The following is a 14,391-nucleotide window of genomic DNA, read 5'->3' as shown; positions in this document are numbered from 1 at the left end:
CAGAATGGTTGGGGTTGGAAGGGACCTTAAAGATCACCCAGTGCCATCCCCCTGCCCCGGGCAGACACACCTTCCACTAGCCCAGGTTGCCCAAAGCCCCGTCCAACCTGGCCTTGAGCCCTTCCAGGGAGGGGGCAGCCACAGCTTCTCTGGGCAACCTGTGCCAGGGCCTCAGCACCCTCACAGGGAAGAATTTCTTCCTTACATCTCATCTAAATCTCCCCTCTTTCTGTTTAAACCCATTCCCCCTCATCCTATCCCTACACCCCCCAATCAAGAGTCGCTCCCCCCTTTCCTGTAGCCCCTTTCAGTCCTGGGAGGCCGCTCTAAGGTCTCCCCGGAGCCTTCTCTTCTCCAGCTGAACCCCCCCAACTCTCTCAGCCTGTCCTCACAGGGGAGCTGCTCCAGCCCCCTGATCTCTTCACCTTATATCTCGCAAAAAGATCAATAGGCTTTTTAGGATTCAGTTATTTTAACCGATCATTAAATGTCACCCCTGCAAAGAGCTGCACAGACTTTTGGCTGCCTTTTCTGAATAAAATTATTGTTTGCATTTTTCTGTAAGAGAATTAAGATATCATGTCCCCTTTTTCTTTGTCTCTGAAATTATCCTGAAAACACCACTCACTTCATAAAAATATGACATTTTCCTTGTAACTACCCTGTTATAAACTTATTTTAAGAATCAAGCATCAAGACCAGAAAAATGCTGCATAAGTGCAGGTATCTACAAATCCTGGCAGCCAAAAACTGGCCTTTGAAATACATCTGAAGGGTGAAAACGACCGTCCTTGTCAGATGCCACCAAGTTCTAAGTCTTGATTGTCCAGACTACAGACCCAGTAATTCACAGTGGCTCCTCCAGCCTGTGCATCTTGTTTTTTTTTCTACAGAAACCATGGCAAGTTAAAGATTTGCCTGGATCTTCCCCTTATTTGGTCCACACCTTGCACATCTGCCTCGATCAGAGAGCTGAGATACGCTGCCTAATGTCCAGTCCAATTTAAAACTGTCCCAGCAGCTACATATATTAGACTCTCTGTTTAGGTATTGAAATATGGATGCTTGAATTTAGTCACGTTAGTATAGAATATTTGAAGTATTTAAAGATTCTAGAGGTTACACTGGTCAGAAGAAAAGTGTGCTTGGAAGTGGATGTTTGGTGGCATGAATTGCAATGGAAAAAAATCTGTATTTCTCTCTTCATACCTTGTCTCACATGAACCTTATATTTATGTTAGTTTTGCTATTTTAATAAACCATGGATGAAATCAGTTTGATACTGTCATACAGGTAAGCTTAAGACCCACTCAGACTATTCATCTCTGATGTATCCAAGTAAACGCATATTCCTTAAAAAAAAAAAAGATTTGCATGAAAAGACTATTTTTTTTTTTTTCCCCCAAATCACTCTTCTCTGAATTGCAGGACTGAAATGCCAAGTCTTCTATCGATGGCCATTCAAAGAGCTAATTGCTAGTGAAAAGCCACGGGCAGTATTACTGAACTGTGGATTACAGAATGGAGAGAACATAAAGGCATTTATTTACGGTCCAAGATGTTTACACATAAAACATCCAGCCCAGCCTTTGTCATTAACTTGCTCATATGCTGTGATGACTTCCTACCACGCACTCGATTGCAAGCCTACTGCAATCAATGGAGCTCTCACATTGATCTTTCTAGGCCCTGGATCAGCTCTGCTGATCACCAGCAATATCTGTTTAGGCAGAGGGAATCTTCTGGTAGTGTTTTCCCAATGTCTGATATAACGAGGACCTTTGCGTTAAAACCAACAGAAATCATTGTCGTAATTTTCTTCTACATAGTAAACTCTCAGCCCAAACCACAATGTCAGAAAAAGAAAATTAGATTCATTTAGAAATTTGAAAACTGCTCCTTTTAAACTTTTCTTCCCCTGCAAAAACAGGAGCTACAGAACAGGGATAAAACCAGCAGTGGCATCTGAAAAAGTCACCTTCATTACTTACAGCCCCAACCGATATTCTGGAGTTATTTCACTCTGTCACCCACAAGCAATGTGTTCCTGATGAACTCAAGACAAATTCATCCCCCTCTGTACACGCCACCTGCCTCTCCCAAGACTTTCTATCATTATGGTGGAAAAAATGTTATCAGCTCAAGTGAAACCTGTGATGTGCTGTGTGCACTAAGGTTAAAAAAAGGAGGAGGAAACTTCACCGAAACCATATTTTTCTTACAGAATGTCTACCTTCATATCTGTAAGTTTTCTCAGTCTCCCTGGCCCAAATTCTGCTCCTGGTGATGCTGCTGACCTTCTTCCTAATCATGTTTTCCCTCGGCTCCATTTTTTATTTCTTTTTTTCCCCACTTACTTCTCCATGCCTCCTCTCTTTCCTCTCCTTTTCTCTTCGCATGGTATGCAAATTCGATAACATTTGACTTCCAGTTGAATTCCTGAACTTCAAAAATTAGAATGGTGTAAAAATCAAAACTGATGGGGTTTCCCCTACTTTGAAACCACTGCAAAAATCATCTAGGAACATCTCTCCCAGCACCCATAGCAGAGCTACAAATTCTTCCAGTTTCCTCCTGGATCTTGCCAGGTTTTGCCCTCTGTCAGAGACTCCACATGCTGGACTGAAGTCACTAACCACCAATATTGAATTAATTTAAGTAAAATTTACATGTTGGTGATGGAGAAAAAAAAAATGAGTATATGGAATGGGGTTGGACTAGATGACCTTTAAAGGTCCCTTCCAACCCAAACCATTCTATGATGCTGATTTCCCCACATCTAGAAGTGAAACCCAGCCAATTTCTGTCTCCTGCCCTCAGAGCCCCTCACCAGGTTGCGGGGTGCTCTTGCTCCCCAGCTGCGTTTCCGACTGGCTGTGGCTGACGGGGGTGATGTCCTGGCAGCTCTGCATCGGTGAGTCCCTTCCTGCAGGGTCCGAGCCCGTTGGCTTCTCGATGTTCTTCATCTCCATCTCCTCGTGATGTATCCACAAATCGGGGGGTCTCAGGTCCTTCTGGCTGCCCTTCCTTTTACCAGCGCTGTGGGTTGCACGTTTCCTGCAGCAAAGAAAGATCAAAAGTGACACGTAAGAATGTTTTTCCCCTTCACGAGACTAAAAGAGTGATGTCTCCTCATTGGAGTCTTTCTAAGGAACCCCTCTGGTTGTGTCCTTCAAAGACACCAATTATCTTGGTGTGGTCCTATGTTTCTTGGAGTTTTCTCCAGGGGATGGGCCTAGGGCTCGGCAAGGTGGGTCTTTTTTTTGCACCAACTGGTGTAGAAACTGGGGAAAACCACTCTTCCTGGAACAGAAGGGAAGTGTCCAGTTTCATCTCAGGAAGAGCAGCACTCGTGGAGGGTCTGCATCTAAAAACAGCGACTGAAAACTGCTGAGCGCGCTTCTACTGAGTTATGCGCATCTTAAACCTTCCATAACTGTGTGCAGCATATGTCGTATTTATTTAAATATACACTAAAGTAGTTTTTTTATTACAGAAAAGCTCAGAAATCCAGAGTAACATTTCCCAGAGCAACATTAAGTCTCCTCTCTTTATGTACAGGTATTACATGTTGGTGGGCCACCTTCCCTGGGGACGACACCGTGCCATGAGGGGATGGCCCTGCTCTGCTGCTCTCAGACTTTCACCTCCCCTTGACTACACAGGCTATTTATAACAAAATACACGTTTTTCTATTCTAAAGAAAAAATACGCTCCTTAAATATGGAGTAAAATGTCTAATTTACAGCTGTAGAGAAAGTCTTTCCAGAAATCTATCAATTTAAATTACTCTGAAAGAACAGTTTTCTGGCTTATTGTTAGTGTTTTTGCTCAATAATCCAAAAGAATTCTTACCCCTGGTTTTTAACTTTGTACATCTCAATGTACTTTGTGAAAGGAAAGTAATAATACTGTCTGCCAAGGAAAGGTAGAAATACTTGTGTATACAAAAAGCTGCTGGCAAATATTTTCAAATTCACGTGCACTTTCAGGTAACAAAAAAAGTAAACCTTGATTTCCAGGGGCACTGAGTGCCCTCAGCTACTTGTTACACCCGTCATATGCTCACCCCAAAAGACAGCTCTGCATCTCCTGAAGGGAAGGCTTTTTCCCAAATCCACGGAAAGCAATGCAAAACCTCTCCTAGTGTCCTGAGGACTTGTGCTTTACACATAATTTCACAGAATCACAGAATCATCTCGGTTGGAAAAGCCCTTGAAGATCATCCAGTCCAACCATGAACCTCACACTGACCGTTACCAACTCCACCAGATCCCTCAGCACTGGGTCAACCCGACTCTTCAACCCCTCCAGGGATGGGGACTCCCCCCCTGCCCTGGGCAGCCCATTCCAACGCCCAACAACCCCTTCTGCAAAGAAACACTTCCTAAGAGCCAGTCTGACCCTGCCCTGGCGCAGCTTGAGGCCATTCCCTCTTGGCCTGGCGCTTGTTCCTTGGCTCAAGAGACTCATCCCCCCTCTCTGCACCCTCCTTTCAGGGAGCTGTAGAGGGCCATGAGGTCTCCCCTCAGCCTCCTCTTCTCCACACTAAACCCCCCCAGTTCCCTCAGCCGCTCCCCATCACACCTGTGCTCCAGACCCTGCACCAGCTCCGTTGCCCTTCTCTGGACACGCTCGAGTCATTCAATGGCCTTTTTGGAGTGAGGGGCCCAAAACTGAACCCAGACATCGAGGGGCGGCCTCACCAGTGCCGAGTCCAGGGGTAAGATCCCTTCCCTGTATTTGTGTAGGTGTGCTCACATAACTGCCCTTCCTATCACACGCCGCACGCAGGATTGTGGAAGGTGGCATGGGATTATTTTACCAAAAAAAAAGCTCGAGGAAATTTTAAACTTTAAGAAATTCCAATTGGTTGAATCAATTTCTGGTCTTTGCTAAATTTTCTCAGCCTGATCTAGAAAGCAGGAGATGCGTGTTACAACTACGTGCACCACCAAACATTTTGCTTTCGAGAGAAGGAACAAACACACCCAATAACTTAAAATGTCACCGAGGGAACAGCCCTGCCTCATCCCCAGAAGCTGATGGCAATGAGAGTTTAATTTAGCAGAACTATCGCAGTCCTCAAACTGCGAAAAACCCTTAAAGGCAGAAATTGTTTTAGGTCCTTTGAGTGGTTGGTACCCCAAAAGCTCTAAAGATTAATTTTCAAATGTGATCTGGAAAATTAGCAGTGGAGGCGAGGCTGGGGTTGTTCAGAGATTTTGGTTTACAGCCCACAAGAAATAAGCGTGTTGGCTTCTGGTCATAATTATTTCCTATGTTTAGTCTGTTACTTGCTAATTGCCAAAACTTAATAATTTAAAATGATAGTATTTCAAAGAACAGGAAAAAAAAACAACCATGGAATAAAGTCAGTTCTTTAATGCCTTCTTGCACAGACCCAGTACCATCCTGATTAGCACCTACAAGAATAATTATGAGCACTTTCATTCAGACCTTAAGGTATAACCCACCTGAAGTTAAAAATTCTTTCTGTCTCATTCAAAAAAAAAGACCATAATTTTGGTTCTAAACAAGGAATTACTTTCTTCACTTTGGGATACAGCAGCTTTTTTGTCACTTTCAATTGAAAATAATTCACTTCTCCAGGCTTGAGCTAGGCAAGAGAAATTTCAGCCCCAAAGTAATTTTATACACAACTCAAAACAGGGGGTTATAACGAATGTGTCATTCCAACCATAACTACAAACCCGCTACAGGAATGATATCATTTAAAAATATATGCAATGATCTAGCCCAGTTTGCATTGTTTTTTCTCACAAATTATTGATGTTCTGACAGCCCGTGAGTAGCAAATTGAATCAGAGCCAGGAATGCATACGAAAAGGTCATCAATAACAAATGAAAATAAATCCTCCCCTGGAATGTGTTGTTTAGAAAATACAGAAGTTGAGGCTCGGCCTCTAAAAACGCATCCACCCTCAATTTCAGAGGGAGGCAAGCTCTTTGCTGCACCAGACAAGCACATGACATCTATAGAAGACAAGTCATAAACGCTTCACCATCGGCTTCAAACCTCCGCTGCAGCAATGGAAAGCGATGCTTCGGAAGTTCGTGTGGAGATTTACAGTGGGATTCAAATTTAGTCCATTACCCGTTTTATAACTGGAGCAGGGATGGGGAAGACAAGGAGTTTGGAATTGAAAAACTGATCTCAGATGGCAGCGTTTTGTTGTTCAATTATTTTACAACATCCAACGCATCCAGCTTGCATACCATAATGATTATTTTTTTTTTTTCTAAGGATGGATATAAAACCAGAGTCCAGCTCTGCCCTTAAAATATATATTATGGTCATGCAATCTTGAAAAATGATAGAACTTACGCTGTACTTTCAAAATATATAAACTCTCTGGAGACAAAACTCTTTCTTGTTGTCTATAGTTTCCAGCACAACGCTCCCTGGGTCTTCAGCCATTATACAACACACCCATATAACTCCCAACAATATACACATGCTACACAGGATAATTTTTCAAATACTCCAGAGTGAGATTACTCTTCATTGCCTTCATTTTACAGTTACATTACCCCAGAGAAAACACTTAAGGTCGGTTTATTTTAGCCTAGTTTAGTTTTTTAACAACAGTTGAAGATGTCTCTATCTGAAGATCTCAGAAATAAACTGTTCTGGGCAAAACAAGTTTTTGCTTATAAAAAAACCAGGGGTAACCATCCAGTCCTGGCCTGATTGGATGGTCTTTACTGATGGAGCAGGGATGTTTTGGAGGCAGGACGCAGAAACAACGGTCCCATAAGCCGTAACCACGTCCTGCACGAACCCTGAGCCTCCTGCACTGCTGTTTGAAAAGCACTTTGAAGATACTCAACAATAAATGTGAACTTTACTTCACCTTAATTATCCTTCCGATACCTGAGTTAATATTTTATATTTTCCACTCTTTACTCTTAACCTGGCAAAAATGTGCACTTTGCCTTTTGGGCTGTATTAAAGGAAATTTAACTGGTATAGAGATCCTGTACAAAAAAAAAAATAATCAACCACCCAACCACCCAAAACCCAAAAGATTCTTTCTCTTGAAAATCTCCCCCAGTGTTTACAGATGAAAAATTATTTCATTTTGGCCTCTCTACTTCCTGCCAGCCATTCTGAAAAGCTGAAACTAGTACCTGTCTCTCCTATCATCTGGCTTCAAGGGCCTCTCCCCCGTGGTATGATCCAGCCCCACGCCACAGTGCGGGAGATGGGGCAGTGGCCACAGCTAATGAGCCACCCCAGCTAATGAGCCACCCCAGCACAGAGGACATGCCAAAACCCAGGAGCATCTCCAGGGAACTCAGCAGTGAAATATGGAGGCTCTTTAGTAGCTGCCAACTCATTCCCCGCTAGTTTGAGTTTGATTACGCTTTGGCTAATGCCTCCCCAAGCCTTCCCAAATGTATAGACACATCCCTATTAAGTAAATTAGTCTTAGTTTATTTTTTGCAGCCTCTTGTTACGCCACTCCCCCACTCAACATACTCATTGCTTGGGCACTTGTTCAAGACACTTCATTTTTTAATGGCTTAAATATGCACTATTTACCTACCAGGCTCAGACTAGATGTCCACCTTCACCTTTTCTCCTGTGGTGGCCATAACCTCATGTTACTGGTCCATAGGCTAAATCTTCTGTAATTTTTGTTATACCTTGAAGCCTGGAAAAAATTCCTGGAAGAGCGAGTCCTGCAGTTTGGGTGTATCCTACACAAAGTGCTATTTTCCCTTATTTTAAGATTCAACGGGGATTCATATTCTCTAAACTTAAGCTCTGAACTGACCTGCCTGGACCAGGACCTGAAGGATGGAGCTGATGGGTGGCCCCATCGTCCATCCTCCCTGGCACCACATCAGCAGATGCTGCCAGCGCAGGGCAGCGAGCACCTCGTGCTGCGGAAGATGTAATTACGGTGAGGGCATGAATCTCAATTACTGCAGGAGCCATACACTCCTCTTATGCCCAACTGGGTGAGTTATTGCACCTGAATCTTTACTCACATTTTTGTCCCCTATTTTTTACTGGTGTCAAGTTGTCACAGGGTTTGTATGGCTGATATTTCATTCTTCCCTAGATGGCAGAGACAGAAAATACCTACTAAGCCACCTAGGTCAGTATCAGGTTGTTCTGTGTAATATGCTTTATTGTGCTTTGTTCAGCCAAGTTTTAATTAACTTAAGAAATATGACTTTCATCCACTGAAGGCTTACAGGAGATTATTCCATCACCTGCGAGTTTTTGTTCTGGGGAAGGACACATGCATTATCCAACGAGACTTGGCCTTTGCCCTTACTGCAGTCCTTTTGTTCAGTAGTTCATCAGTGATTTTAAACTACGAACCAGCTGCCAATAAAAGCCTGAATCTAAACTCTTTATGGCACAGTGTGCATCTCTCCAGGCAGGTCAGAAACAAAGTCATTTCCACCAACAACCTCTGTTTTGAGGAAATTCAGGATTTTTCCCCTTGTGCTAAATTTAAGATCCATTGTTTAATTTTTATCACCCTATTTTTTCCCCACTTTCAGTGCAGAAACTGTCTGGGGCAACTTGGGTGCCATAGTATAGACATTTAAAACTTAAAAAGCAAATCCAGATCTACCAGCTTCACATTTTTTAATCAACGGACAGCAATAAGCACCTTCAAATGGCAAGTCTTCCGATGTCTTAGAATAAGATGAATGATTCTTTGAACGTTCCTGTTCCTCCCCAAGGGCTACAGAGGAGGTCAAGGTTGATTAACTCAAACTTGAATAGTTTATTTTTGACACCCAATTCTGGATAGATGAATCTCTGTTTCTTTCTTTCTCTTGTAATTCCCTTTTTGCTGTTAGAAACTCAAGAGAGCTTTAGCCTTGATTCACCAAACTCTACTCAACACCAAACTCAGATCAAAAGAACTTCCATGGCCTTCAGGTGATGGCCTGATTTTCTCACTATGAAGCAGATTTTCAAATCAGTTCATCATTCAACTACCCCAGCACTCGGCCCTTACTTTTTTTTCCTAAATGAGAGCATTCTCATTTAAAAAATCTACCTTCAAATATCCATCTTTAGCCAAAGCACTTGGCCTGGTGACTGTAGAACACTACAAGCTGCCATCTGCCCATGCTTCACCAGCCCCAAGCTGATTTCAGCAAATGTGGGAGCTCTTTGGTTCCCTGACCATCCCTTCGGTCATGGTGCCACTCTTTTCTAAGCATCAGTGTAGACTAATGTAATAATGTCTGGCCCGTGCAAATATTTATCATTCTGGTGAGCAAACTATGATTAAACTTCACCTTCTTATGTCCAGTCTCTCATAATAGTGTAATAATACAATGAATTAATCATAAAAAAATAGTATAATACTTTTCAGTGCATTAAATGCATCAAACCCAGCTCTGTTTCAAACTCATTGACTCCACATCTAATTTCTCACAAAAACTGAAAAAAGCTTTGTGCTTTACACTGCTGCCCTTCTATAGCCTTTCAGAGGAGTCCTAAAGATTTTTTCCCCATAATTTTCTATAGACTGTTTTCTTTTTTTTTTTCAAGTATATGAGAATTATCTGAAGAAACAGTTCTGGATGCTTTCTACGGGAAGACTTTTGGAGACAGACTGTCTGGAGAGGATGACGTCCTCCCAAAGGTAAGCAAGTGAGCAGGACTCTCCGTGTTTCTCAGCTGTGCGGGTGCAGGGCTGCAGAGTCAGAAAGTCTGACAGCATCACCAGGCACAGACAAATACTTTTTTTTTTTTCCCTTTAAATCAATGGAATTGATTCTTTCCTGTGTCTGAATGATACTTGGCAATATAAACAACAGAGAGCTGTGCATGGCAGAGTTATTTTTCAAGCCTCGCCATGTCAGGGGTACTTATTCTCCATGGTTTACTCTGCAGCCTGGAGGACAGGGGATATTCTCCACTCACCAGCAATGAGTGACACCTCCAAAATCAAAAGATCGAGCCCCAAAATGCAGCTCAGTCCCAGAACTCACGTCTCCACAGTATGAATCACAGAATCACAGAATCATTCAGGTTGGAAAAGACCCTTGGGATCATCAAGTCCAACCCTCAGCCCTACTCTACAAAGTTCTCCCCTACACCACATCCCCCAACAGCTCATCCAAACGACCCTTAAACACATCCAGGGATGGGGACTCCACCCCCTCCCTGGGCAGCCTATTCCAATGTTATCGCCCAGATCTATTTTGAAGCTGAGCCTTTTCCTTTCATCCCGTGATTCGAGAACCTACTTCCTCTGCTGCGCTGAGGAGCGCCTGGTGCAGATGACGGCCACCACCGCCACCACCACCACGGTGATGACGCCGACGGTGACGACGATGATGACGAGAAGGTTGCTGTTCTTCTGGGGCGTGACGCTGCCGTGGGGAGGGTGCATCTGCCCAATGGGGGGCTCTGGAAGAAGACAAGACAACGAGGGGATGGTTAGTGCTGGGTTTGCTCCTCTCCTTCTTTAGGAGACACCCATAAAATAAAACACATAAAGCCTGTCAGGTGGAATGAATTCCTCTGAAAAAGCAGATGGAGGGTGCAGAAGGGTGCCATAAAGAGCTGAAATTTATGTCTCGCTGCATTTCAGTGGTATAGCAAACAGGAAAATATTTAAGCAGTAACGACTTTGCATCTTCTGGGTGTTAATAACCTGATGTTGGGAGTCAATAACTCTCAGCTCATTTTTGCTTTTATCAGCTGAAAATGGAAACACGGGGACTATGGATTTTTTCTTTATAGCCCATAGAGTCTTTCTCGGTATTTACAGGCAAATACACATCTTGTGTATCAGCCAACCTGGATGCCCGATTCATTTGTCAGGACTGCATTCACCCCACAGTCAGTCTCACATCACAATAATATTTTGTTTATTGCTGTGCTGACCAGATCCCCGTGCAACACTTGAGCAGGTTAAGGGCTCAATCTCCTGAAGCGATGAGCTGCTTCGTTTCAATGCAGCAGCAAGACCGGGACTGAAAATAACATCATTTCTGGTGTCAAGTCCCAGTCAACCTGACTTCAAGTACTGGTCCCTTGCTTTCAGCAATATTTTCCCCATTGCACTGGGAATAGCACGGTTTATATTTTTCTAATCTTGTTGGATAACACCTCTATTTGCATGGCGTTGGGCCGTACATTATGGACACCTGCACAAAAGAGCGACTAATCCTTTTGCTCTGTCTGCTAAGGCAATCTTACAAGCATCCTATAAGATTGCAAACTCACAAACCCCAAAATATCTTTCCACTGGAGCTTGCAGAAAAACTAAATATTTGGTGCAAGGGGATACAAAAGGAAGAGCTGTGCTATAGCACGTCGGAGATTTCACAAGAAACGTTACGCAAGAGTTTTCATATGGCATCATCCCCCCAACCTCCCACGGACAAACAAAACAATACTTGACTGGGATTTCATTTTGCCTTTAGTACAACTGAATGTGAAAGGCAAAAAAAAAGGACAAATCTTTCCAAATAACTGTTTTAGTTGGTGATGTAATTTAATTGTAATATTCTGCCTTGATTTTCTGACCTAGTATCCTTTCTTTATTTAACTAATTATACTATTCAAATAATTTGCCCTTTTCTCATAGCTTTTTTAGGCAACTGAAGAAGACAAGAGGCTGGCAGTGCCATCCTTTCAGCATTACACGGTCCAGTACAGAAATCCCAAAGATTTGGAGGTTTGATTTCTTTTTCATTTCCATGCTGAGTAAAAGGCATTGAAGGAATATACCATATAAAATACAGCGACTAGCAAGAAAAACAAAATTTTTTCTCTCCCTACCCTTTATTGCAGGCCCTGGAAGCTCTCTTTACTTCTCAAAAGTCAGTTTTCCTATATTTGTGATGAATTACTACGAAGAGCAGGACAAAAGCGTTAAACAGCGATGTGTTGGCTGTAGCAAAGTAAGACAAAAAGGTAACAAAATTTTGCATTCCCTCCTTGTCTTGGCTGAGGAAAATAATCAGTGCGAGTTAATCAGCTATGTGCCTTGTAATTATTTTGTACTTTCAAACCTCTCTTGATACTACGTTTGAGGGAATCTTGTCTATTGTTTCATTCAACAACGTGAGATGACAATGCTTCATTAGGTAACGGAGATGGGGTCAGGAATAAGAAGTTATTGATAGCTTATCTACACCCCAGCTGGCACTGATTAGGTTCCGTTATTTTCGGAAAATCCACGGGGTTTCCTCTCATTTCTTCCTATTTTAGGGCAGGATGAATTAATTAAAAAAAAATGGTATCTTCTGCAGAAAGCTTAAATTGAAATAGAATAACATCAAACGTGTTTTACAATTCTTTTTAAGCTGTTATTTTTTTAGAGGCATTCCTATGGCCTGAGATATATCTAAAGAATCTCTTGCGATGGGATGGTCATACCCAGTGACGTACCTTTGGGAGTACTGAATCAGCTGGAAATCTGATGGGTGATTTGGGGATCAGTTTTAAGAAAGCCAAGGCAGAAAACATGGTGACCTGACCCTACTTTTTGTCAACATTTCTGTTTGTTTTGCAGCAGATATTTTGCACAACGGAGCGGATTTTCAATGGCCGATAGAACTCTTCCGTACAAACCAACAATTGTGCAACCCATGGGCACATTGAGTGGTCTCCAAACCATGAGAGAGAGGAAAGAGAGAGCAATAAAGAGACAAAAAGTAGGGGGTTATCACTAAAACTGCAATTAATTGTTGGACGGAGCCTGTATTTACCGTTCAGACTGCTCCTGTCAATGAGGTTGGTGTCCACTGGCCAGTAAGAGCCATCCCCGTGACGACCTGTTGGCAGAAATATGCATCAGATATGGCGTGACAGGTAAACCAGCAAAGTCAAGTTTGTTGCTCGAGACGGCGCCTGTCTGACAATGTTTAAACCATTAAACAGTGCAGGAAAAGTCATCCCGTATGTGCTGGGGAAAATCTGCCATCAAAGGAGGTTTTTGAAAGCAAGTTGAATTTCAGCCCTTTGAGCAGCTTGCCTTGTTCTGTTGGGTTTTTTTTTTCCCCACCTCCAGATGTGCTCGTTAGAGTGACAAACTAAGGTGTGATGGCAGCATCCGTCTGTGCCCCCTCCACGGGTGACGGGAATAATTCAGACAGCTGCTTTTGTACACAAGCGGCTGGAACGGTGGCAGAGGGACGGGGTGCTGCAGAGAAAATCATGGGCACGTTCTCCACCTGCCAGGTGGCTTTCCACCACTATTAAGCAAGCTTTCTTTAATTTAGTTTCCTGCCTGTGGAAACACTGTTGTGGAAATACTCCACAACTGCTTGGTTTTTAGAAAAATATTGCTTCTTTCCTAACCCTGATGTAAAAAAAAAAAAAAAGGAAAGAAAACCAGAAAGGATATAATTATTATTCCAAAACCATTTTGGCTGTTGAGGCACATTTGTACTCCAAATTAATATAATAAAATTTGAGGTGTTCATGTCTTCCCCTGCTTTATTTTCTCCTATTTATCAGCTGTGGGCTAAACAGCCATGATGGTATGTCCACATTTCTGCCAAGACCAGCGTATCTGCTTCCTCATGTCTGACAGAGGAGAGTTGCAAAGGTTGCTAAAGGCCTACCAAGCTCTTCGTCATCTCTACTGGTATGGGATTGGGCAGTCAAAGTCCACGGCAGAAGAGGTTTGGGGTAAAAGCTGCTCTTCTGGCCGAGACCAAGCTTATGCCAACAGCCTGTTCTTGGTATGGGTGTACTGCACCATAGCAAAGCCCAAAATGTGGTCATTTCATTCCTCTAAAGCTAATTCTTTTTTCATTTATGTCAAATGAACCTTCCCAGGGGGCACAAGCTCAGCTGATGCCAGTAGTGCTCTGCTGGGACAGTGGTTCAGGGAGAAGACATTTTTTGCCAAGACAGACATCAACACCAACTCCGTAAGACACTGTCTTTTTGACTCTACCATCCCTTAGGTCAGACAAATAGTACCTGAGGGTGGGGTTTGGTTGGTGAAGGAGTTACGTAAAAATTCTGAAAATTTAGCGCAGGGCAGGGAATTATCAGGGATTATTTCAGGTGACTTCTACATCAAACAACAACGATGTCTTGGCAGATTAACAAAACCCCCCAGTTTCTCACTCTCCTGCAGTTATTTGTTGCTGCTGTGCACTGTTAAACAACTGCCACATTCCTCTCCAGAGGTACTTGTATCTCTGTGGATTGTGAAGAAATTCACGTGCATAACTTTGTCTACCAATTTGGAAAGTATTTTGTGATGAATGGCCCTAAATAAATGGAAGATGATTATCATCAGAAGAGACTTCAATGTAATCATCTTTTCAATCAGCGTAATTGCACAGCTATGACAACTTGATCCCAAGAAAGCAAGGTTGCAAAATGTTTAGCTGTAAAAGCAGACAAAATAG

General features: G+C 42.8%; 1 protein-coding gene across 1 annotated transcript in view; it reads right to left on the bottom strand.

Moving 5' to 3' along the window:
- LOC141918062 (netrin receptor DCC) overlaps positions 1-14,391 on the bottom strand; it is a 629,575-nt gene that overhangs the window by 30,645 nt on the left and 584,539 nt on the right. Inside the window, exons 22-24 of the mRNA XM_074812087.1 lie at positions 12,733-12,798; positions 10,258-10,420; positions 2,831-3,057 (exon numbers count right to left, since the gene is read on the bottom strand). Of these exons, the coding sequence (XP_074668188.1) occupies positions 2,831-3,057; positions 10,258-10,420; positions 12,733-12,798 (456 nt within the window). The remainder of the gene's footprint in view (positions 1-2,830; positions 3,058-10,257; positions 10,421-12,732; positions 12,799-14,391) is intronic.

Source organism: Strix aluco, chromosome Z (genome assembly GCF_031877795.1).
Source record: "Strix aluco isolate bStrAlu1 chromosome Z, bStrAlu1.hap1, whole genome shotgun sequence".
Lineage (NCBI taxonomy): Eukaryota > Metazoa > Chordata > Aves > Strigiformes > Strigidae > Strix > Strix aluco.
Note: the sequence above shows the minus strand (reverse complement) of the source record. Positions and strands in the feature narration are given on the sequence as shown.